The sequence below is a fragment of the Myotis yumanensis genome, unplaced genomic scaffold (genome assembly GCF_028538775.1).
Source record: "Myotis yumanensis isolate MYYU_CA2020_CCGP unplaced genomic scaffold, mMyoYum1.0.hap1 SCAF_3, whole genome shotgun sequence".
NCBI lineage: Eukaryota > Metazoa > Chordata > Mammalia > Chiroptera > Vespertilionidae > Myotis > Myotis yumanensis.
Genome location: NW_027223754.1, coordinates 2840367 through 2865808, shown reverse-complemented (window position 1 = coordinate 2865808; position 25442 = coordinate 2840367). Strand labels below are relative to the sequence as shown.

Below are 25442 nucleotides of genomic sequence, written 5' to 3'. Positions count from 1 at the left end.
CATCCCCTGAGAGAGATAAAAGGAATGTCTACCTCTGCACCACTGCCTGGGTGAATGTACACTGACGAGAGGCCTAGAACAGAGTTCCACAGGCCCCTGAAAATGTCACAGACCCTCCCTGCTCACCTATCGTCCATTAAGAAGAATGGCGATACCGGGAACACGTCAAAGATAAACTTACAAATCCTAAAGTGCGCTTTTCTAACCCCGCTCTTTGTTTTGATTGTAAAGTTAAGTTTAAGTAGCACTTTAACCTTTCCCTTCAAATAAACCTTTTGATGTTAGTTCTTATACAAAAAAAAAAAAAAAAAAAAATTAAGTTAACAAAAACGGATGAAGATGCAGAGGAGGACATAAATGAGAGAGGATCCAGTAAGTATAAAAATATGCTGTTCAGATTCAGAATAATTTAATAATTCTTCATGATTTCATATGTATCTGGAAATGGAACAGACACGTGTCCTGAGCCTGTCACGAGAGGTAGGATTCCAGCGTTTGGTACGACGTTCCAGGACAGGGTCAGAGTGACATTCCTGTTGCCCCTACAAAGACACAGCAATCAGAGTCAGCAGAGACACTTCTAGCCCAATGAGAACCTGTCATTAAAGCACTGAGGTGTCCGAAGGTTTGCTTATAACCAGCCCCTCCTAAGTGGAACCCTAACCCACACACAGAAGTCTTCAAGCCTTTGACCCCAGGAGCACTGGGGCACCAGCTGTCCAGAGGCACCCACAATGCCCCGAGCTCACTGGGTTCCTAAGCCAGCAGCCCAAGGCTGAAATGAGCACAACAGAGAACAGGAACCCAGACTGGGGGGCATCAGAGGACAATGCGCGAGCCCCAACTCCACGGCTATCTAGACGGCAAAGGTGAGCACACCCGCCGCGGTGGAGGAGTCGGACACGACGCAGATCACTATCCAGCTCCTCACTGTGTGTAAGAAGGAAGCTGAGGTTCAGAGAAGCAAAGAGAACCAACACCAGAAACCTCAGTACCAGCTGGGCCACGTGTTACTTTCTCATCAAGTTCCCCTGGCAACTTCCTCTTCTGTCCTCAGAGCCTGTGCTGGGCAGTCCCACGCTCACAGGCAGGGGCCCTGGGCACGAGAGCAGAAGCCTCAGACATGGGCGGGGCACCGGGGCCTGTGCACCCGGACCAGAAGCCTCGGACCTGGGTGCCGGGCCCTAAGCAGAAGCCTCGGACCTGGGCGCCAGGGCCTGTGCACCTGGAGCAGAAGCCTCAGAGCAGAAGCCTCGGACCTGGGCTGACAGTCCACACACTGAGCCCAGATTTTACCAGTAGATCAGTTTTGTACAGTGTTTCCATGCCATCGTCCAGGTCAGATCCATATAAATACTTCCCTTCTCTCCCAATCTTCCTCTTTCACCCTCTAATATTTTTCTTTAAAAATGCAAATACATCTTTCTCTCCCCTTCACATTTCATTAAATGTTAAAAAAATGACAAGAATTGCTCACTTGAGACCATTTCCATCGTCAAAGAAAAAATATTTTGTTTTCATATCTCTCAACAGCAGCTTCGGATTATCTCCTCTCAGAACAATCTTGTCCCAAAGGACAACCTGGTTCAGAGCCTACAAGAAAATGAAAACAACTACATTAACTCAGCAGAAACAGCATCTTTGTCAATTCAAATTAAAAGCAGTGGTAAGCAATTGGTTTATGATCAATGAACCCAACTCTGAGGGGTTGCTAAAATCAACCCTCCAGCCCAGCATGGACCCAGCACAGGCTGTTACTGCTGCCAGGCCACCTCCTGCCCATCTATGTGTTGCCAAGGGCTTTCAATTGCCAAGTGTCACTAAAGAAATAAAGACTTGAGTATTTTTTCTTTAAAGTAAAACACTGGCACATCATTGCCTTATTACGGCAAAATTCTAGAAGTCGGACAACCTTTCAAGCCACTATTCTGACACATCATAAACAAATTGTTGGGCATGAAATGGAGTGAAAACACATTTGTGATCACTACCAAAGCCCAAGAACTGTGTTCTCACTAAACCACCACTCACCAGCTTGTGAGGCCAATGGCTGAGCACGTGATGACCAGGATGTGGACTAGTTATTCCTGAGAGAGGGTTCAAATCGTCACCCTCAAGTCTCTTTCTGAGACTCAACAGGAACATCACGATGGAGGGACACAGAGCCAAGCACAGGCCAGAGAGAAGCCTTTCCCTGCGTATTCATTCATTCATGAAGCAATAACCTGCCACATTCCACACTGGACTCACTCACTGGTCGTGCTGGGGAAACGAGACTGTCACCAAGAGAAGTCATTGATCTGGATGATTTGCTGAGCCTTGAATAGCATGTGTTTCCAGTGGCTGCTCTCATCCTCAACACCTCTCCTGTTTTAACACTTGGTTGACTCTCAAGGACAGGGAGCACCTTAGTCAACCCAATGCTCCCAGGCCTAACAAAACATCTGGTATAAAAGATATGCTCAAAATAAGGTGCTGTACAATCAATTGACTGAAGTGCTAAAAATGACATTGAACTAAAAAACTAATCAACAGAAAAAGCTGGTTAATTTGACATCTTGAAAATGAATACACCCCAAATGAAATACAGAAGCAGACTCCTTTCTAACTACAAATTACCTCCAGTCTATGCTGATAGCAAACATAAGGGTACTTAGGTAAGAGCAACACAGGAGTTCATTTTAATTCTACAGATTTCACATTTGTGCTTTAATTCACTTATCAGAATCATTTACTTTATACTTTAGAACCTAAGATCTGTTTTAGCAACACTCTGTATTAATATCTCAACCCTTACTCTAGCTACAACAAAAGCTTCAAATCAGACTGAACTAAAAAATTTCTATCACAAACTGTTTTAATATATTTTAATGTAATAGTTTAATAACTTCTAATGAAAAAAATCTGATAAACTCTAATATATGATTAGAAAGACTACCTTAAGTACTCAAATTGGATCCCATACAACTCCAAAACAAAGAAAAATTCTCAAGACAGGTATTTATTAATTGCATAGGTATGGCTTCATAAACTATCAAAACAGCTCAAACCATGTATTTATACATATAAACATCTAGATGGGTTATAAAATAACCTCAGAAATGCTTCAAATATAGTAATCTTTACAGTTTTTTATTACATGTCTGGGTAACCAGAGTTACAAGCACAGATCACAAATCTCATTGATTCAAGTGTCTTGGTGTGTATCTTTCTAATTATAGCTGTCCAGAGAGAATATTTCAGTTCAAAGAATCCTACAGCTGGCCCTGGCCAGTGTGGCTCAGTGGGCTGGGAATCATCCTGTGCACCAAAAGGTCACCCACCATTCCCTTCCCAGTAGGGAGGGCATGCCGGAGGCAGCCAATCAATGTTTCTAACTTACATCAATGTTTCTCTCTCTCCCCACATTCCTCACTCTAAAATCAATAAAAACATATCTTAAAAAAAATCCCACACAATGCCACCTCTCCATTTCCTAATATGCTCAAAGTTCAGCAGCGTCCTTCCTGAATGTATCACTGCAAGTGGCCTCCAGAGGTTTTGGATCACAAATTATTTTGAATAGAAACTCCTAAATATGCACCTTTCTTTACAAATTCCGCTCCTAGTACACTTTGCTGTTACCCTTCAGTAGCAGCGACATCGGTAGGAAGTGTGCATTTCCAACAGGCTTCTGGACTGGGCTGTTTCCTCAGCCAGCTTTCACTAGATCCAGGCTCTTTGTTTTTCATCCTTTAATGAAAGTGGCTGAGCAGTTCACGAGGACCGGGCATGCCAGCTGTGCCGAGCTCCTGTGACATGTGCGTGGACCACTAGCGTTCTCTTCACCTCTGATAGCTTTGCAGGGATCTTTTCAAGCCATTTCTCCATCACGTGAGGATTCATTTCTTTAAAACTGGACAATACCACCCACTTCACTTTGCACAATGCCGAATGCCGATGAATGAATGAATTCCTCGCCACCCCCAGAGTACGAGGGCACACACGTTTTAGGCAGCATGGAGCCAACCCCCGATCTGGGGACTGAGTATTACTGTCAGTCCACGTAGAGTCCGAGTAAAGTTTAACTTCTTTCCCTTTTCAGTTTAAATTGGGAAACATACAGATTTGTGGTTTACCGAATGGCATGTAGGGAAGCTGAGAAGTTGCCACACCAACCTGATATCAATAAGAAGGTGAACCGACTGAAACTGCAACTCTGCTCGGATCCACAGGAGAACGAGCAGCTCGCTCTCCTCAGACCCCCAGGGAGTCCCTCGATGCACCCCAGAGCCCACAGCGCCTCAGAGCTACAGGCTGCCATGGGCTGGTGATTTCTACCAAACTACTCAGGTCAGGTACTTTGAATATACAAAATTTATATTTTCCCTAAAGAATAAGATGTTACATATCTACTAAAATACTTATATACTTACGTTATTTTTTGTTGAATACTCTGCTGATAAATAAAGAAACAACTGCTTAACATTCCAATCAAATATATTCTCTAGATGTAAACAAATTAAGGAATAAATCATAAAGCAGCATACAGCTTTAAAACAGATCTTAGTTATGCTTAAGTATTCACAGCAATACTAACACCAAAATAGAGAAAAAGTGGCCCAGAAACATACTGAGCCACTAATTCAATGAAAATATATAAAAGAGAAAAGATTTCATTTTTCAAGCACACGATTCTACTACAGTTCTAAAGTATAACCAATCATCACAATTTAAATGTAATGACATGCAAACATCAACTACACTCAACTAAATCAAGTGTAATAAATTGTAAATGTGGCTTTTTGGACACGTCAGTAGGGATCAAACATCTCAATCCATGAAATGCTTTGGTAGAATATGCAGTGGTCACCAATTTGGTTTCATCAGTTTACTAGAGTGGAAAAAAAATCACCAGGGTTAATTACAAGACTGAGCAATGGGCTGTGTTCATGTTTGGATTTGATTAAATGGTTATGTCACATATTATATGTTTACATACTGAGAGCAGCACATCCATGTATTCACTAGTTTAGAGTCACGATGTTAGAACAGGGAAGTCTAGGATAGCGACCCTTTCCCTCTGGCTATCTCCACACTGTAGTCTTTGTCGATTCGATACATATGTGTGTATTTGTGTTTTGTTTTGTTTTGTTTTGACTTAATCTCTTCACCTTCTTTCGTTCAGCTCCCCTCCCCTCTGACACCTCTCAGTCTGTTCCATGTACCCATGCCTCTGCTGCTATTCCTCATGGAAGTGAGATCATGCCACACCTGGCAATTTAGTCAGGGCACTGACCTCTTTTCCCTTCGACTGTCTGGGATGAATACCCTGTCCTGAACCATAAACACATAGGTAATAGAATAATTGCATCTTATTGGTCATGTTGCATAATAAGGATGCGTCTGATTGGCTAATTCTTGGTACTAGAAATCCTTATATGTAAGTATTGGCACCTAATTTTTTTAAGTAATTTTGGAGCAAAAAGGGGTAGGGGATTACTATTATTTATTTTTTGGTAAAGCAATGAAAATTATGCCTATTTTTTGTCAGATCAGCAAAAAATATACTTTTTGGTGCGCTGCAGAATTTTAATTAGTTTGTGTGCCATGAGATGAGAAGGTTGAAAATCCCTGGTCCAGACAGTTACTACTTTCACACTCGATCCAAACTGCCTCTTAACAGAGATGCTTTTAAATGATGAGAACACTTGAAAGCAGGCAGTTTAGCATACACTGGACTTTTCTCACGGTGTACTCTAGTTCCTCAAAGGGCCTATGTATATATAACTAATTCCTAGTCTACTTCCAAACCCAATAATTTATTTCTAAAAACCAAGTTAAAACTAATGCCATGGGCCCTGGCTGGAGTAGCTCAGTTGGTTGAGCATCATCCCATCCACCAAACGGTCACCAGTTCAATTCCCAGTCAGAGCACATACCCAGGTTGTGGGTCTCATCCCGTTGCTCTCTCACATCGGTATTTCTCTCTCTCCCTCTCCCTCCCCCTCTTTCTAAACTGTGTAAAAAACAAAACAAAAAAAACATTTAAAAGAAAAAACACACACCATGGGAGCAGAGACACATCAGGTGACCCTCCGAGGCCCAGGATCTGCAGCTGCTTCAACTGTCCAGACAGCCGCTCTACAGCTCTGACCGATCACACTCCACACCCAGCTTTAACCCTGGGGTTTTAAAAAGGCAGCGAGATGGGCCATGGCAGAGAACAAGGCCCAAACATTCATGCAAGACACTAACAGAAGATAAGCTGGCCAAGAGTTGTCAAAAGGGGGAACTCAAGACGAAGAGAAAATATTTAAATCACCCCATTTTAAAGTAACTCTTTCAACGGTTATGACTTCTGACTTTTGTTCTGAAAATACTTATAAAAAAACTATAATGGCAAAATGCTAATATGACTCACCAACCCATAACAGACGTTTAACCTATGTTTCTATCATAAAATAGGAAGATGTACTTTGGGATTGCACAGGAAACACTGGCAACATTCTCCCTTCTTTAATCCAAATGATCTCATTCTCCTTCCAAAATACAGACTCAGTCTCTTAAAGCTCTCCATTTACTTAATGTTCCTGCGAAGAATTTAGAGTATGTATCTTCACACAGTAACCCCTGAACCTACAAATAAAATTTCTCCAGGTGTGAACGAGGAGGAATTAACACGATTTTACTGAGGAGAAGAGGCTTGCATCTGTTATGGGTGGAAGATCAGGGTCAAAATGAATGTTGGTGAGTCATATTAGCATCTGCCATTAGTTGTTTTTATAAGTATTTCCAAGGTTTGGTTGATAGTCACCCTGTCCCCCAAATCACTGAACAACATGTGTATCATCACAGCACCATAGAAAAGGCAACGAAACCCTGTCTCAAAGGATATCTGCCGTTATGTCGAAGTTAATGAAGCCCAGGTCGCTTCTTTCTCTAGGTCCAGTGAAGTCTTCCACATTTTTCCTAGGAGTAGAGAGAAAAGCTTCACCATCCCGTGAACCCATCAACATTCCAAACTCACATCATTCCTGAGGATACAGCCGTGTGCACAGGGGGATCAGCAGTTCCACAGGAAACAGTGACCGGCAGAGACACCTGTGCGTGGGAGTCAGGCTGCACTTCCTCATTCAATGCGAAAGCCCTTCCTCACCTGCTTCCACGCGCCTCCACAGAACCCCTAACGCAACCCGGGGGAGATGAAAGCTGCTCAGAGACGCCCTGACCAGTTTGGCTCAGTGGACAGCGCGTCGGCCTGCGGACTGAAAGGTCCCAGGTTCGAGGTCAAGGGCATGTACCTTGGTTGCGGGCACATCCCTGGTGGGGGGTGCGCGGGAGGCGGCTGATCGATGTTTCTCTCTCTCTCATTGATGTTTCAGGCTCTCTGGCCCTCTCCCTTCCTTTCTGTAAAAAATCAATAAAATATTTTTTAAAAAAAAACTGCTCAGAGAAAAGCGTGGATCCAGGAGGCCAAGCCATTTGGCAGGAGGTGGGAGAAAGGTGCCGGCTCAGGGGAGGTGTGCTGGCTGAGGGTCTGTGTCACGTCCATGGCCTATTTTCACAATTACAGTGGGGCCTTGAGTTACGAGTTTAATTCGTTCCATGACGGAGCTCGTTAACTCAAATTACTGTCAACTCAAAGCAAAAAACCGGCCGAGAGACGGAAAAACTCGTTAGTCGGGACACTCGTAAGTCAAGGCCCCACTGTATCTCAAAGTGTGGGAGTTGGGCGGTGCTCCCCCTTCAGACAAAAGGGAGTGAAGGCCCGGAACCTCAGGCTGACAGCTGTGTGGCGCTGACTGCGCACCACGCTCTCCCAGCGCCACAGCGGCCAGGCTCACGTCCACCCGGGATCTGAGTCTGGAACCTACAACACAGTCTCTAGCAAACACCGCCTTAGCAAAGAAATACAAAACAAAAACAAAAATAAAAATGCGGGGCGGGCGGTAGTTATTAGGTGACCCGCCCGTTGGAGATTCTGACAAGTAAAAGGAAACGAAGGCAAACTTGTTAGAAGATGGAACAGCAGGCAGACGGGAGAGGCAGAGGAAAATAGATAAACCTGCTCATCACAGTGCTGGGGGGTCAAGGCGGGGCCTCCGAGAGGCCACGTGCGGCGCTTCCCGGCTGGTTCAGCGGCGGGTTCTCCCCAAACCAACCCCGTTCCCCCCGCGCCGCTCGCCGTCCTCGCCCCCTTCAGGGCCGCCCGGGAGCTGGCAGCACCGACGGCGCCGAGGCGGACACCGCGGAGGGAACGCCCCACCGGGCGCACGGGCGGCCACGGCCCGCACGGCTGCGCGGGGGACCCAGGCGGGGCCCGGGGCGCGGGGGACCCAGGCGGGACCGGGGACCAGGGGACCCAGCCGGGCGGGCGGGGCGCGGGGGTCCCAGCCAGGAACCGGGCCGGGAGGGCGGGCGGGGCGCGGGGTTCCCAGCCCGGAACCGGCCGCGCAGGGGCTGGTGTGTGGCTCCCTCATTGGCCGGCGGGCGGGAAGTGAGGCACAGGAAGGAAGCGAGGCACTGACCGGGCAACGCTCAGAATTAAAACTGAAGCGCAAGCCCGGGACCCGCGGAGGGTGGGCGTCGGGGGGAGGGCCGCGAGGTGCCCGGCCCGGTGCCGGGGGCAGGGGGCGCCAGCCCGGGGATCCGCCCGCCGCCCGCCCCGCGCGGCCCGGCCGCACTCACAGCATGATCCGCGAGACGTGCAGCCGCACCGGCACGCTCCGGTCCTTGAAGGCGGTGGTGATGAAGCAGCCGAAGGTGAGCGCCGCCATCACGCTCAGCGAGAAGGCGAACAGCGAGTTCGCCCGCGACAGCACCGTGTTCATCGCGGCCGTGCGCCCCGAGCCCCGTTCCGCACGCACAGCCGGGACCCCGTTCCGGTGGCGGACCGGCTGCCAGCGATCCGCGCCGCCTGCGCCGCGCGCGTTCCGGCCGCGCGCCGCCGCGGCCCCGCCCCTTCCGGTCCTCCGACGGGAACGCGCGCGCCCCGCCCCCCAGGGACACGCCCACTGGCTGGGACTGGGCCGCGCGCTGGCCCGGCCCTACTTCCGGTCTACCGCCGCCACCAATCAGCGGCGCGCAGGGGAGGGCGGGGTTTCGCCAGGCCGACCCGCCCCCTCCGCCCTGGCGGGCCCGCGGGCCCCCCGGCTGGTGCTGCTCCCGCCACCCGCCGCCAGGTGGTCGGGTCGGGGCGGGGCGGGCTGGGTGGCTGATGCCTGCGCGGCGCTGCTGGGACCTGCAGTCCCGCAAGGTGGTTCGGGCTGTGCCCTGGCGCGTGGCGACTGGAAGCAGCACTTGGCCCCACGCGGGGTCCTGCCTTTGTCACTTGGGTCCAAGAGCTGATGCCCCTTAGCGGGGTGGGGGCTGGGGGCGGAGAATGCCGCAGCCCCTCTCTCCCCCGCCCCCCCCTCACCCCCCAGCCGCCCTGGTGAACCTTCCTCTTTCGACCTCGGCCACTTCCTGTGGCAGCTAAAGCGGTTTTAGGCGTTAACGGTTGGCGCCGCAGATTCTAGTGTCTGCATTTCACCTGGGATTTCCTGTAACCGGCTTCGCTGGGTTCTGAAAATCAAAGGCGACAAGTGGCCTGAAACTGCGGTACAGCACATTGTGTGAGAATCTAAGATCAGCAAGGCATCAGTACTTTTTAAAAAAAATGTTTTTATTGATTTTTAGAGAAAGGGAAAAGGATAGATAGACACGTCCACGAGAGAGGAACATCATCATTTGGCTGCCACCTGCAGACGCCCGGCTGGGGATGGAGCCGGCAGCCCGGGCTTGTGCTGTGACCTGGAGTTGAACCTGCGCCTCTTGGCTCCCTGGTGGAAACCCAGCTGCTGAGCCACACCTGCCGGCCAAGGCATCTGAGCTCAATGGCCCTGGGGCGGGGGGTTCAGGCTCAGACTGTGCCAACCTTTGGCCTTAAATAGAGGGTCTGCAGACTCCTTCCTTCTTTCACAGCTATGGGTTTTGGTCATTATAAAGAATTGAGAGGCGACGGAAATCTGCACAGATTATTTTAAATTTTAATAAACCAAAAGAGGTTCTTTAAGAACAGCTGGCCTAGAACATGATAGGTACACACTGGGAAATGATGGTCTGATCCTGGTGCTGGCCTCTGTCGTCCATCAATGAGCCCCTGCTTCTTTGCATTATTCATTATTCAATTCCGTACAGCCTTGCAGTGGGGATTATTACTGAGCGCCTACGGTGTGCCGGCTCTAGCTTTGAGAGTACAGCACTAATAAGGGAACCCCCCTGTCAGATTGGAATAGAGCCAGTAATGCAAAATGGCGAGGACCTTAGTTGAGTTTAAAAAAAAATTTGTCTTCCGCCAGCCACAGCTTATTCAATAAAACAACTGTTTATTGAATGCCTGCTGTGTTGCTAATGGTAGAGAGATGTATAACAATCACTTTCTACCCTCATGGAGCTTATAATCTAGTAGAGTTGATAAAATACACAAAATGAAAGCATAAATACCAAGGAGGTTACAGAGTGCTGTGGACTTCAGAGGAAGAATTTACATCGGTGGCGATGTGGGACCAAGCAGTGTCTGTGAAATATCACAGAGCCTGAGCAACGTGGGCTAGGTACTCTTACGGGGTGAGTTAAAGGATGCTTATTGTTACAGATGTGGATGTCCAGGGAGAGTATTCCAAAAGAGGCAGTATGGGTATGGAAGAGATCCCAGTAGTATGGTCCAGCTAAACTATATCTGTATCTATATCTATATATCTCTATCTCTATCTATCTATCTATATCCATAGATAGATAGATAGATAGATATACTAGAGGCCCGGTGCACAAAAATTTGTGCACTGGCGGGGGGGGGGGGGGGGGGGGAGGTCCCTCAGCCCAGCCTGTGCCCTCTCGCAGTCTGGGACCCCTCGGGAGATAACGACCTGCTGGCTTAGGCCTGCTCCCGGGTGGCAGAGGGCAGGCCCAATCCCTAGGTGCAGCCCCTGGTCAGGCTCAGAGCAGGGCTGATTGGGGAGTTGGGGCGCCGCCCCCTGTCATGCACAGAGCAGGGCGGATCGGGAGGTTGCGATGCCACCCCTAGTCACCCTCAGGGTAGGGCCGATTGGGGGGTTGGGGCACCGCCCCCGTCACACTCAAGGCAGGGTCGATGGGGAGGTTGCAGCGCCACCCCCTGTCACGCACAGAGCAGGGCCAATCAGGGGGTTGGGGCGCTGCCCCCTCTCACTCACAGAGCAGGGCCCATCGGGGGGTTGGGGCTCCGTACCCTGTCATACACAGAGCAGGGTCGATCAGGGGGTTGGGGAGCTCCCCCCTGTCATGCACAGAGCAGGGCCGATCAGGGGGTTGAGGAGCTTCCCCCCTGTCACTCACAGAGTAGGGCCAATAGGGGAGTTGGGGCACCGCCCCCTGTCACACACAGAGCAGGGCGGATCAGGGGGTTGGGGCGCTGCACTCTGTCACACTCAGGGCAGGGCTGATGGGGAGGTTATGGCTCTACCCCGTCACACACAGAGCAGGGCCTGTGGGGGGCGGTTGGGGTGCCGCCCTCTATCACCCACAGAGCAGGGCCGATCAGGGGGTTGGGGCACTGCCACTGTCACACACAGAGCAGGGCGGATCAGGGGGTTGGGGCGCCGCACCCTGTCACACTCAGGGCAGGGCCGATGGGGAGGTTATGGCTCTAACCCGTCACAGAGCAAGGCCCATGGGGGGGGGGGGGGCACATCCTGCCACACACAGAGCAGGGCCGATCAGGGGGTTGGGGCACCGCACCCTGTCACACACAGAGCCGCAGGGCGATCAGGGGGTTTGAGCGCTGCCCCCTGTCACCTGATCCCAGTGCCGGGAGGCCTCACGGCTCTGCTGATCCCAGTGCTGGGAGGCATATTACCCTTTTACTATATAGGATAGAGGCGTGGTGCACAGGTGGGGGCCGGCTGGTTTGCCCTGAAGGGTGTCCTGGATCAGGGTGGGGGTCCCCACTGGGGTGCCTGGCCAGCCTGGATGAGGGGATGATGGCTGTTTGCAGCTGGTCACACACCCTTCAGAGTGGGGGTCCCCACTGGGGTGCCTGGCCAGTCTGGGTGAGGGGCTGAGGGCTGTTTTCAGGCTGGCGGGTGACTGAAGCTCCCAACCGCTCCTTTTTTTGTTTTGTTTTTTTTCTTTTTTTTATTCTGGGCCAGCTTTAGCTCTGTGGCTTGGCTCCAACTCTTAGGCCTCGGCTGCTGAAAGCAGGTATCTGGTTTGTTTGGGTTCTATAATCAATACACTGTTTCAACTCCAGCTCTGAGATCCTGGCTGGCTGAAAGCAGGTTTCTGGGTTTTTGTTTAGCTTCTATATTTGTAACAATGTTTCAAACTGCAAGCTCAGAGGTCGGCAGAGGCAGGCGGGGAACGTTGGCTTCCTCCGTCACTGAAGCAAGCAAGCCTCATGTTCGCTTCAAGCTGCCTGGCTGCCGGCTGCCATCTTGGCTGGCAGTTAATTTGCATATCGCCCTGATTAGCCAATGAGAAGGGTAGCGGAGGTATGGCTAATTACCATGTTTCTCTTTTATTAGTGTAGATAGCCATTTCATCCTTGTTGCTTGACACAGTCGCTGCAGGGAAGCAACATCTGCACAGCATATGTTTCAAGGGGCCTGGCATATATGGCATACTGTTTTTAATATGTTTGCTCCCCTTCTTAGCACTATGTGTTCTTACCAGGGCCACCTCCTCGAGAAAGGTTGTTTCCCCAGCTGGGAATGTTTCCCTAGAGTTAGGGATTATCGGGACTAGGGAAGGGAATAAATCAGTAAAACCCCCTAGTGTTACAGAAATACCATGTACTACTTATGAGGAACTCAGACTAAGACTGTTAGCAATAAATTTAGGACTTGCTAGGCCCACATCCCCAGGGGTCTACCCACCAGAGAAAGTACCAAAGCCTAGACCTCTAAAAACCGCCTATGCAGGGCAGTCCCAAGGAAGACCACCAGGAAGGCTAAAAGGACAACTATCAAACAGTTAAAGAAATACTGCTGCAAACAATGCAGGCAGGCTCCTTATCTAAAAATCTTAGGCGAGCTATGCAAGCAGAAAGACTTAAACTGCCAGGCAGGTAGTTCATCACCATAGCTAAGAACAATCACGCTTAAGCAACATAACCTTTACTTAGGCCGTAGAATAGGAAAACCTTCAGTTTTTTCCTTATAGCTTAACAGTGGAGCAATAGAATAGTAACCTTAGAATAGAAATAACAAACTAGCCCTTATCATGGAACACAGAGACTAACCTTTAGAATAGAATGTAGAAACATAGACCATAGATAAGATTAAAATCAGCAGAGCTAAATAGAAATAAGATTTTTAGCAAAGGTCAGATAAGAAACTGTAAACATAAAACAAGAAACTGTAAAAGGTCAAAGGAGGACCCAAAACATACCATGATGTAACTATAGAGGCATGCTTATAGAATCAAATAGTATAAATACAGTTGTAACAGGACAATAAAATAGAACCTGACTATGCTGATCATCTGAACACTGTCTCCATGTCCTTCATTCTTCGCCGACGCCATCCACACCTTTGGGAACCCCTGGACCACTAGGGCTGGACCCTGGCATATGCCAAGTGACTGGAACGACCAGAATGACTGGTCGCTGTGATGCATACTGCCAACTGCCTGATCAGGGCCCCAATCACCCCCCCCACACACACACCTCCTGCGGCCCCTCTCAGTCCGGCCTCCAATCTGCCCCCCACACCCCGATCGAGAGCGGGGCTGGTTGGCCAACTGTCCACGGCCCCTCCCCCTCCCTGTCCCGGCCCTGATCAGCCCCCAGATCCCACCTGTGCACAAATTTGTGCCCTGGGCCTCTAGTTTAAGTATAAAGGATTAGGCAGAAATGAGACTGGAAAGGTAAAGTTAAGGGACTGCTGTAGAAATGTCAGCCAAGGAGCCTGGACTTTATGTCACAGGAAATTACATAGTAAACAAACTGGCCATTTTTATAAATTATATCTAGTGGGTAAGTAAAAAAGGAAGACTGATCTGATATTTCAGAGACAAACTATGATTAAGGACTGCTTAGATAAGGGTAGGGTCTGCAAAATGAGGAGAGTGGATTGTGAAAGCACCAATAAAATCAGTATTGTTGTGACATGATTTTTTTTTTTAACTTGACCGAAAAGCACATTGCTTGAATTGCTTGGAAGGCAAGTAGGACTGGGTGTGGGGTGGTGGGGAGGGGGCAGGTGGAGAAGTCTCTTTTTACTCCATCACACTGATTTTTTTTTAACATTTGGAATTATACAATTTTGTATACTACTTTTCCACAATATGATAGGGTTTTTTTTATTGTATGTATGTTTTTTTATTGTGTGTATGTTTTTTATTGTGTGTATGTTTTTTTACTTTTTTATCGAAAAATAATTTTTTGGTGACATTGGTTAATAATATTACATAGGTTTCAGGTGTGCAGTCCTAGACTCCATCATCTGTATACTGTATTATGTAGTCAGCACCCCAAGGCAAGTCTCCTTCCGTCACCATGTATACCCTTTTACCTTCTTCCACCTTCTCATACTCCTTCCCCTCTGGTAATCACCATGCTATTGGCTTTTAACCTGAGTGACTGGGAGGAGGTAAACACATATAAGTTGATGGTAAGAGCAGAATAGGGACAAGGGAATTCTCTTATTCTATTGTATTTCTCCGTTTTCATTTGGATTTTTTAAGTACTAACCATATAATGTACATTGGAGGACATTTATCTTTTTCTTTCCAGTGCTTATATTTCTGATAGTTTTATTTTGTTCATTGCAGTGGCCAACATTTCTAACATAATGCTCCATAATAATGTAGATAAGTGGCATCCTTTTCTTATTCCTGAATTTAATAGGAAAGTTCCTTCTATTTCTCCATCGAATAAGATGCTGGTTTTGAGATGTGTGTGTGTGTGTGTGTGTGTGTGTGTGTGTGCGCGCACGCTCATATATATGTTGTATTGATATTAAGGAAATATCCATCAATGCCTATTTATTGAGAGGTAAGACATCGATCTGCTACCTCCTGCACACCCCCCTCCTTCCCCCCGGGGATCGAGCCCGAAACCCAGGCATGCACCCTGACCTGGAATCAAACAGGCAACCTCTTGGTGCATGGGTCAACACTTAACCACTGAGCCACACAGGCCAGATGCGTGTTAAGTTCTTTTCACAGGCATTTTCTGTGTCTTTGGAAGTGATGTGTAATTTTTCTCTCCTGCTCCATGCTATGGACTGGATGTTTGTGACACTCCCACAAATTCATATGCTGGAATCCTAACTCCCCACGTGGTAGCACCACGAGCTGAGTCCTTTGGTGAGATCAGGCCAGCAGGGTGGAGCCCTCCTGCGGGGATGAGAGCCCGTGGAAAGTGACCTGGGAGAGCTCCCTTGACCCTTAACCTCATGGGCGGAGACAGTGAGGAACTGCCTGTCTGTGAACCGGGAAGCCAGCTCTCCCCAGACGACCAGCACCTCGATCTTGGACTTTGGCGCCTCCAGAAGTCTGAGAAAGAAGTTTCTGTTGTTTATAAGTCGCCCCGTCTATCGTAGTTTGTTATAGCAGCCGGAAGGGAGTAAGACACTGTTAATGTGTTGGATTAGATGAGTGAATTTTCTAATATTGAACCACTGTGCCTTCCTGGAATAAACGCCACTTGGCCTTGATGGATTAATTTTTAATATGCTCTTGGGCTTTCCTTGCTAATTGTTCTTTTATGTTTTTGTCATAAATATTAGTAAGTGGAATTGATTTTTTCTTTCTTGGTTGTAATATACTCAGATTAGAAAATGAATTTGTACGTTTTCCTTTTTTCCTATAGACTGGAATATTTTAAGTAGCATTTGGATTATCTGATCTTTAAAAATTGGGTAGAAATTTCATGAGGTACTATTCTTCTATTTTGATGGTTATTAATTATTAATTCTAATTACACATATTTGTGTTTTCTCCTTTTTTTCTTTATTGATTAGTATTTTTGTTGATTTTTTTCAAAGAACTATCCTTTACATTTCTTAATACTACTGTTCTTTGTATGCTTATTAATTTTTTAGTGTTATCAATATTTTTATTCCACTTTTCCTTGGTTTACTAGTTTTAGGAATTAGATATTTGATGTCTTTTCATTTTTGTTGTTCTGATAACTGCTTTATGTCCTAACATTCCTGAGATGTTGTTTTTAAATCTTGTATTTCTTCTTTGATTGAGAAGTAATTTAAGTGTGAAAACCCTGGGCGGTGAGTCTCCTGCTTCCCTGGTCCAGGGCACTTGACCTGCTGTCTCAACCCCGTGCTGGGGGGATGCAGCAGGTCCCCTGTGACTCCACCGGGAGAGGACCTCGTGCTGGGGGGATGCAGCAGGTCCCCTGTGACTCCACCAGGAGAGGACCCTGTGCTGGGGGGATGCAGCAGGTCCCCTGTGACTCCATCAGGAGAGGACCCCGTGCTGGGGGATGCAGCAGGTCCCGGGAGAGGACCCCGTGCTGGGGGATGCAGCAGGTCCCATGTGACTCCACCAGGAGAGGACCCCGTGCTGGGGTTATGGAGCAGGTCCCAGGAGAAGACCCCGTGCTGGGGGTATGGAGCAGGTCCCAGGAGAGGACCCCGTGCTGGGGGTATGGAGCAGGTCCCGGGAGAGGACCCCGTGCTGGGGGATGCAGCTGGTCCCATGTGACTCCACCAGGAGAGGACCCCGTGCTGGGGGATGCAGCTGGTCCCATGTGACTCCACCGGGAGAGGCTCTCGGAGCTGGCTGGCTTCTTCCCCCTCGCAGTTCCCTTTGCTGGCTGTTCTGTCTCCCGTTCCTGTCATAAACGGACCGTGTAACTACAATGAATCCGGTGAGCCCTAATGAGCCAGCAAACCCTGGTTCTGGGGACCCCTGACGCAAGGAGTTCTCCCCAAACCCAGGGAGGCTCAGCCCCGTGGTTCTGCGAGGGGAGGCGGAGGGTGTTTTGTCCCAAGTCTCTGGATGAACTCAGGCTTCTGCTGGGTGCTGGCTGCTCAGGAGCTTTGCCCACTGCGCCCTCCTTTATTCTGCCTGGCCTTCAGGTGACTTGCCTTCCCCTCTCTGTTCCCCATGCGCCTCAGGCCTGCCTGTCCCCTTCTCATGTGGACACATGGGGCTGGTCCTTGACCTGGAGTTGTCTGCCCAGGACTGATTTTCACAGGCTCCGCTTCTACACACATCCCCTGTGGGTGGCAGGGGCCTTCGCTGCTTATTCAGGAACATCGAGCCCTCAGCGCATCGGCAGCTCTTCCGACCCCCGTGTAAGGGGAGCAGCCAGGGAAGGCCATGATTTCACGCACATTCTCTGTGTGGACCTGTTACCACGTCCATGCTCCTTGTTTAATCTGTAAAACTGAGAAGGAAATCACTATGTGAAGAGGCGGTTGGAAGACTCTAATACCTAGCATTACTATTTTTTTCTGAGAAACTTTTTAAACTCCTGGGAACACCTAAGAAGTTAAAAACCACATGCACCAAAAGAAGGAACCATCCGAATTCTTTAGAGCCTGACTCTGAAAGGTCTATTCTGAAGGGAAACATGCTTCAGGAGAATCACAGGTTTTAGCTTCTGGATGCCGGAATGTGTCCCAAGGTTTTCGCACGATCACGCTTCGCATGGAAGGAAGTTGGAAGCCCCACTCAGGTGACTGGAATATCCGACTGAAACCCTTGAAGCACAGATCCTGCCTCCGTGTTCTCATCGTGCGTCATCCTGCGGGCGCCGGTCATCACTGTGTACATGACACTGTAGGAGCAGGTGGAGACCTGAGGGCCTCGTGACTTGGCACGAGCTCCGTGACAGATGCCGAGAAGCCGGCCCGGCTCTGCGCGCCGGTTCACCGTCCAGGCTGCCACATCCCCGGCGTGTTCCCCGGGCAGCTGTGAGTCAGGCAACAGGCAGCCCATGAGGCCTGACTTACTCACGGCCGCAGGCGCCTCTCTGCCTTTCCGTGCTCGTTCACAGGAGGCACGTCTGACTGTAAGTTGCCGTTTTTAGCAGCTGGTCATTTTTGTGACTTTGCAGGGAAAGATCCCTGGTGATTCCTGACATCGAGTGGTTCTTGCCAGAAAGATCCCACGAAGAAAGCAGAGAGCAGATCACGTGTTCCTTCTCTGGAATGAAAATGAAGACCGAGGAAGAGCAAGCCCTTAGCCAGCCTGCAGCCGCATCTCTTCTTTCTGTCTCCACTGAGCATGGGCGTGGCCGTGGATACAGAGGGGCGGATCCGCATTGCCTTTGGTTCACAGAGTGAACTTGACATTCTCCTACCTAGCCCAGGGTCTGTGTTTTTAAGAAAGGAATTACTTCTTATGTGTGTAGCATCTGTTAAAAGTTATTTAAATGTGTGGGGAGAGAATTACTGGAATAAAATATGTAGGTGATGGAGATGTAGAATGTGTTTGATGTTTGCAGTCATTATAACAGAAATAATTCTTGGCAAATTTTTTCTCTATGGTCGGCTTTCTAGCCACATAACCTTGACGTGTTACACGTACTCACTGGGTGGTTTCCTGGTTCTAAGGAGGAACCATGTTGGGGAACTACAGGAGCGGCACTACTGGGCACTGAGCAGGACGAGGTGTCCCTGCAGGCACCAGGCGCCGTGGTACTCAGGCAAGGCTGCCGGGCCCTGTGCTGGATAATGAGGCTGCACATAGAGGTGGAGACCTCGGCGGACTTGCAATCCTGTCTAAGGTGCGGAGGAGAATGGGGTGGGAATATTGCAATTTGGGGGCACACATGGCTACTCAGAAGTCACTAAGGATACTCCCAGATCCCAGTGAGGGATCTTTGATTAACTGCTGGTCGCCAGAGCTCAGGGGTGTGGATGCTGTTAGCAATCTTCCTTACAGCAGTCAGGGCTGAGGGACCAGCTGCAGAATTGGATCTGCAAGTGGCGGGGGGAGGGGATGTCAGGTGTCATAGCCACAGAGGTGTGGAGAGTGGGAGGACTGCCATTAAATGCCTATTTCTTTTCTATTTAAAACAAAATAGCCATGATTTTGTGATGTGAATGGACCCTTTCTTTAATAGAAGGATAATTACAAAACTGAAACATCCTCTCATACAAATAAAAACTGAGCTGTCTTTAACTCTCCAATTCTGTGGACTTTATCAAAATTTTAAATTTCTCTTCAGTCTACTTGTGTGTATAATATTCAAGTTATATTCATAAAGGAATGCTATCTAAATGCAAATGATAATTTTAAAAATTTCAAATTTAAAGAATTTTCTGTTTCTGAGCCATTCCAACGACTCATTCTTTAGAACAGCGATTTTCAACCTTTTTCACCTCATGGCACACACACTAATTCCTAAAATTCTGCTACACACCATGAAATAGAATTTCCACCAATCTGACAAGAAAAATTGGCATAATTTTGGTTCATTCACACTGGGCGGCTCGATGTGTTGGCCATTGTCATTTTCGTATCTAAGGGAAAGGAGGTCAGTGCTCTGACTGCATAGTCAGGTACTGCGTGTTTGAAAAGTTCCTGCAAATCGCTGCCCCAGATCACAGAGCAGCCTGCAGCATAGCTGACCCACTGATTAAATGCATCTGCTGCCGGCTTCATACAAACCACCGTGGTGGCGCCTGGAGCAGAGCAGGCATGCACCGTGGGAAAGCCATCCGTAGCGCCATTGCTAAGGCAAACGCTGCTACTAAACAGGTATTGAAAGACCTGCACCTGCTGTCAATGTCACGGCTAGACCTCCCCCCACCCCCAAGCTTTTATGTAATAATCACATGTAGGTAGAACCGAGCACTGAGGTAAAGTTCATAAAAAACGAATGGCTCAGGTAATAGGAAAACACAGCGAGACCAGGAGATAGCAAGAGACTTGAGGACATTGCAGCGTGGAAGTTGAGAGAGAGTCTTAAAGATGAGCTGTAGATAGACACCTGTTAATGATTCCCATTATGTCCTTCACCTGAAGTCAGAGAGTGCCAGGAAGGCTGGGCGGTGAGGGGACGAATGGGAAACCGGCATGAGAAGCTTGCCCTCGGGAGGCCTGTGAGGGGAGCTGGGGTGAACAGGCTGCCCTCTGCGGTGAGAGGTCCAGGTCTCCGGGTTTGGGAGGACATTGCTCCTACAAATAATGTGACAGCAGGGACTGGGGCCTCCTGTGGTCCTCTCCTGCCAGCCCTCCTGTGACGCTGGGGCGGCGGGTGAGGGGGGCCCACACCGCCAGGGAAGCTGTAGCTGTGCCTGATCTGTGGTGGCAGCTCTGCCCCAACCCCTCCTTTTCAGACTAAGCTAAAGCAGTAAGTGACCCAGTATTCAAACTGGAGGCCACGCCAAAGCTCTACACCAGCTGCTGGATGTAGCTGAAGTGATGCAGTACATGACAAACCCTAAGGCCACAGAAAGGAGGTGACCCCAGCTCCCTTCCCTCCCCTCCCCGGGGCCTCGAGGCCCTTCAGCTTTCTCCAGGAGAAGAGGGGCTTCTTAGCATCACTTTCCTGACAGCCACCGTTTATCAAGGAGCTTCCTGTGTGCCAAGCCCTGCATGAGCCGTTGAATGTCATCTACCAGGTAGACGGCAGGGGACAGCACTCATCCCAGAGCCCATGGCTCAGCCCAGGGCAGGAGACAGGCTTCAGACCAGAAAACATGACCCTGAGCTGTAGCCAGTGCCGAGAAGGGAGAGGAGGTTGTGAAGAGCGCGTATAGCCAACTGCGGGGTCAGGGAGGCCTGGAGGTGTGGGAGCGGCTTCAGCGTTTGGACAGGTTCAAGCCTCGGACTAATGAGAGGGCACGGTCCTCTCGTGACAAAGCCACGTGCAAGTCCCAGCCTGGAGGGCAGAGCCCTCCCAGCACAATTATAGCCAAAGAGCCAAAGGCTGTGGTTGTAAGCTGAACCTATGGTCTGAACCTGTGGTCCCATATGGCTGAGTAATGTGGGCTCCATAGAGTTCAGGTGCATGTAATTGAGTAGAATTGAAACCCACGGGAATGTTGTAAACATCTTGACCACACCCTTACTTTGCCTCGTGGAATCTGGCTATAAAATAAAGACGGCTTGTAGTCTGTGGCTCTGTCGCTAGCTCTCCATCAGAGAGGACAGCATCCCACCCAGGCCCAGCTTTCTTCTCTTGTCTGTCTTTTCTCCATCCTTCACCGCCCCTCTCAGGCTCACCGAACCTGGCTGAGCTGGCTCGGCACATATGGCGCCCAGCATGGGGCTGAGTATGCCATGGCCGTGCCGGCTCGGCACATGGAGGGAATGCCGTGAAGCTGCTGCAGTGACAAGAAAGAGAGCAGGTGACCACGGTGGCTGGAAACCCCCTTGTCACACTGTAGGTCTGCCGGGGGCGGGCTTCCTAGTGGCGGTGCAGGGCCTGGGTCTCCTCTCTGCCCCACTGCCCATGGTTTCCGTTCCCTTTTAAGCCCGGGTCCTTTTATGGTTACACGGTGCACCCATAAGAAACAGAAACTTATTTCTCCCTCACGTCGAGCTGGTTGTATCTGGGATAACCTGCACTCTGGTGGCAGGGAAAGAGACCCAGCCCTGAGACTAGGCCCCACCTCCCTCCGTCTAACCGAGCCATGGCGGCAGAGAGCCTGCCAGCTGTCCGCCAGCACGTCGCGCTGGGTTTCTAGCAGAGCAGGCAGCCACCTGGAGTGAAGATGACATTGCTCAGCTGTCCCACACCTGGTGTGGCCCTGTGGCTGGGCTTTAGCAATGGCACGTCCATGGAAGTGACCGGTGTCATTTCTGATCTCGATCCTTACAGGGAGGGGCCTGGCTCCGTGACCCTCCTTCCTCCGGCTGCTGGAATGTGAATACGATGGCTGGGTGTCTGCAGCCTCCCAGGGACGACGGCTCAGCCACCTGGACGGCCAGCAGTGATGATGCATGTAAGGCGTGATGCTGGCAATGACGACAAGGTAAGGTGAGGTGCTGTCGTACATCTTGCTGTTGTTATCACTGTCATCCTCACACCTTGATGGGCCACCAGAGGAATTTATTACTTCATGTTACTTCGCATCGGCTCAGTTCCCAGGCGAGCTGTGTCCTCGCTGGCGAGGCTGGTCCGGCACCTGTAGGCTGGTGCGTCTGTCCTAACTTCCCTGCTGAGTAAGAGCATCTTTCCCAGGCCTCCGCAGAAGTCCAGAAGCAGCTGGCATTGCCTCGTTGTCCTTTTCTGGAGCCAGGAGGTCAGGTACACAGACTGAGGATGGATGAGAGATGATCCTCTAAAAAAAGCGCTGGATAAAAAAAGAAAGAAAAGGATGTCCCTGTCGTTGATACAGCATGTAGAACAGTGTTGGCACCTGGGAAATACTAGCAAGGTGCTCATTTTCAAATGGACTCTGGTTTTGAAACTTTCAAATATGTCGAACTCCGGCTTTCAGCCACCTTTCCCGGGGCTGCACGTGGGTGACTGAGACCAGCTGAACCGAAGGCAGGTCGAGTGAGGGCGGGCCTTAGTCTGTGGTCTGTAACGTGCCTCAGGTCATAGGATGGAACCTGTGCTGAGTGTGGGAGAAAGCCCGTCACTTTCCCCCCAACAAGCCTGGATGTCATCTGAGTAAATGACACCTCGGTGCTATTTGTTTTCTTACTGATTATCATAATGCTGGCGGCAATTACTCTCTCGCTCCGTTATATTGGAAGCGTGGCTAGATGCCATAAGCAAGAATGTACCCCCAGGTGGCCCGGTCAAGCAGAACGGAATCGCTCTCACCCCGGCTGCCATTGCAGAGAATAACTGTTGCGATGATGACAGTCGCCATGGGCGTGTATTCTTCATCCATAAGGAAGGACACCTGTCAGGACCGGGGCATTGCACCTGTGCTCGGCTGGGAACACGTTGTCTGGGAGCGGGACATCACAGCGCTCACGCCCATACGGGAGCCACGACCAGGCACCCCACTTGGCCTTTGCCAAGCCTCTGCTGTGTGTCCCTGAGCACAGCTTCTGAGTCAGTGAGGTTAAGCTAATTAAGCAGCATCTATAGCCTCTGCTGAATGGAATAAGGCAAATTCGGCTGTTAATTCCCTGCAAGGGTTTCAAGTTACAGTGCAAACGTTTCTGTTTTTATTTCAAATCCCTACGCAGCCCAAGCATGGGAGGCTCCAGGGTGTTCTAACCAGCCGAGAGCCTCATCTGCCTCTCTGTTTTCCTCATGAGATTTTGCAAAATAAGAAAGGAGGAGGGTTATAATAGCACAGCAGTGAGCTCTTACCCTTCAAAAACAACCTGCATAATGTTTCCCTTTTCATTTCATCAGCTGTCACTGACCTTCAGCAGCACCAGCCAGCAGCCCTTAGAGTGCACGGCCTGCATCTAAGTCCCCCTCACACCCCTGTCGGGGGCTGGGCGGATGGCTGCCATGCACGGAACATTAGCAACCTCGCTGTTCCCAGTGTAGGCCTGTAGTTCTGAGGGCTGTTTTTTTTGTTTTGTTGGTTTTTTTAAATAATAGGAATAAAAATGTCAATTAGAGCCTTTAGATTTCTACCAGAAAATAAGGGATCATATTGTAAAAAAAAAAATAAAAAGGAAGTGGTCATTTCAATGGAGTGACTATATTTCCTCTACATAAAAATACTTATGCTAGCCCTGGTCCCATGCACCAAAAGGTTGCTTGTTCAATTCCCAGTCAGGGTACATGCCCAGGTTATGGGCTTGATCTCCAGTGGGTAGGAGGCAGCTTATCAATGTTCCTCTCTCTCTTTGATGTCTCTCTCTCTCTCTCTCTCTCTTCTCTCTCTCCCTTCCTCTCTCTCTAAAAGGCAGTAAAATTATTTTAAAAAATACGCTAAGATTTATCAACTGGAAAACACTAGAAACAGGCAATGTTTATCATGTCCCATTGACGTTTTCAATCTAATGACTTGTATCTATACTGTAGCTAAGGCAAAACAGGTGCGCCCTGTAATCTCTGGAAATGAGATGCTCTCTTCTGTGAGAATTTAAAGACTAATATGGCCACCTTTGAGAGTCATTATCCTGTTCCACATCTGAATGAAATTATGTCTCTGAAGCACACACACAAAAATGCCAATTTACGTAGGATAGTCACCTGGGATGCTAAAGGGAGGTGGGCAAGAGCTGTGGGCAGAGAATGGTTGTGAGTCCCAGGGGGGGCCTCAGAACCCCCTCTGACACCCACGTGGTGGAGAGGAACCGAGCTGATACTTAGAAAGGTGGCAGGAGGAGGAAGCCAAGGAACCTTTTTCATTTGGGAGTCACTTTTAGGATCACCCTTCACTGCTCTTATGGTTGCCGTGTTACCAGATGGGGTCTGGGCCCGGAGCCGGTCTGTCTGGGGCTGGCCAGTAGTGTGTGGGTTCTTGGCGTCGTGCAGGAAAGATTTCACAGCACACGTTTTTGAGAGTGTGATTATTAAAGCTGGGGACAGTGAACCAAAGGAAGGGCTTAAGGTAGAAGAAGCAACAGGAGAGAGAAAGAGAAAAAGGAGGCCTTGGAGACAGGTTCAGGGGGTGAGACCAGGATGCGCTGCTGCTGCCAGCTGCTCCCCTGGTTGCAAGTCTAGGGGGGACCTTTCAAGTTTCGGAGAAAGAGAGCAGAGATACGAGGCGTGGGCGTGCTCTAGGGAGAGCACACGTGGGTCCTTTGCCTTGAGACTTTTTGTCTTCCTTTGACTGGTGGGGAGCGTAGAGGAGGTCTCAGGGCAGAGTCGTACCAGAATAGTCATTCGCTTCCTAGATGTGTTCTTCAGGATGCCGATTCATCAAAATGTGCATATAGAGGGGCCAGGGGTTATTTTCCCGTTAGTTTCATTTTTAAAGGATGTCATCAAGAAAGTCGGGGAGGAGGGACTGGTGCCGAGGCCTTTCTGCCCTGGATGGTCTGCAATTTGCAGACGTTCTACCCTTAGGGTCCTGGTTAGGGAAGACCAAACCTTGTGATTCATTAGCTGGCTGTAAATTGTTCCAACTGTGTGGCCTTGTTAATTACGTTTTTCTGTTTTCCTTATTCCACTTGTCAAGGAATTTTCCTAGCTTCTTACTATCTTGCCTCATCCACTCCATTATCTTATTAGAATACTTAGTCAGAAATTACCCATGAACTACTTCGACCAGATCTAATATTCTATTTTTTATCCTCATTCTTTTTCTTCTTACTCAATCATTTGATCTTGGTTTGAACACTTGTTGCTTTTAATGTACTAACTCTCAACCACTCTGTATTTTGTCCCCTCTGTCTCCTTCCTGTCTGTTGTTTCTATGGGAGTCACTCACCAACTCTTAGCTTTGAAGAATCCAAAAGTATTAGCCCAGTCACGGCACATCCCCTTTCCTTTTTGTCTATTTCTGGAGCACAAACAGGATTCCATCTCACAGAATCCTCATGTATAGCCTGCCCTACGACTTTAGGCACTCATTTAGGTACACGATTAAACACAGTCTCAGACTGGTCCCTGTGCGTGTGTGTGTGTGTGTGTGTGAGAGAGAGAGAGAGAG

General features: G+C 49.3%; 2 protein-coding genes across 3 annotated transcripts in view; one reads left to right on the top strand and one right to left on the bottom strand.

Moving 5' to 3' along the window:
* Positions 1 to 387: 387 nt before the first annotated feature.
* On the bottom strand, positions 388 to 8910 carry SPCS3 (signal peptidase complex subunit 3). Its single transcript, XM_070408126.1, has 5 exons — positions 8671 to 8910; positions 6878 to 6951; positions 4416 to 4492; positions 1478 to 1593; positions 388 to 542 (listed from the first exon to the last, which is right to left on the bottom strand). The coding sequence occupies exons 1-5, from the start codon at positions 8811 to 8813 to the stop codon at positions 410 to 412; spliced, it is 543 nt and encodes a 180-aa protein (XP_070264227.1). The 5' UTR covers positions 8814 to 8910; the 3' UTR covers positions 388 to 409.
* A 12843-nt stretch (positions 8911 to 21753) lies between these two features.
* Positions 21754 to 25442, top strand: part of ASB5 (ankyrin repeat and SOCS box containing 5) — a 56455-nt gene continuing 52766 nt past the window's right edge. Inside the window, exon 1 of one of the 2 annotated variants that reach the window (XM_070408122.1) lies at positions 21754 to 21896. The gene's annotated coding sequence lies outside the window, so the exon portion shown is untranslated. Of the gene's footprint in view, positions 21902 to 25442 lie in introns of both variants that reach the window. The other variant, XM_070408123.1, reaches the window with a different exon arrangement.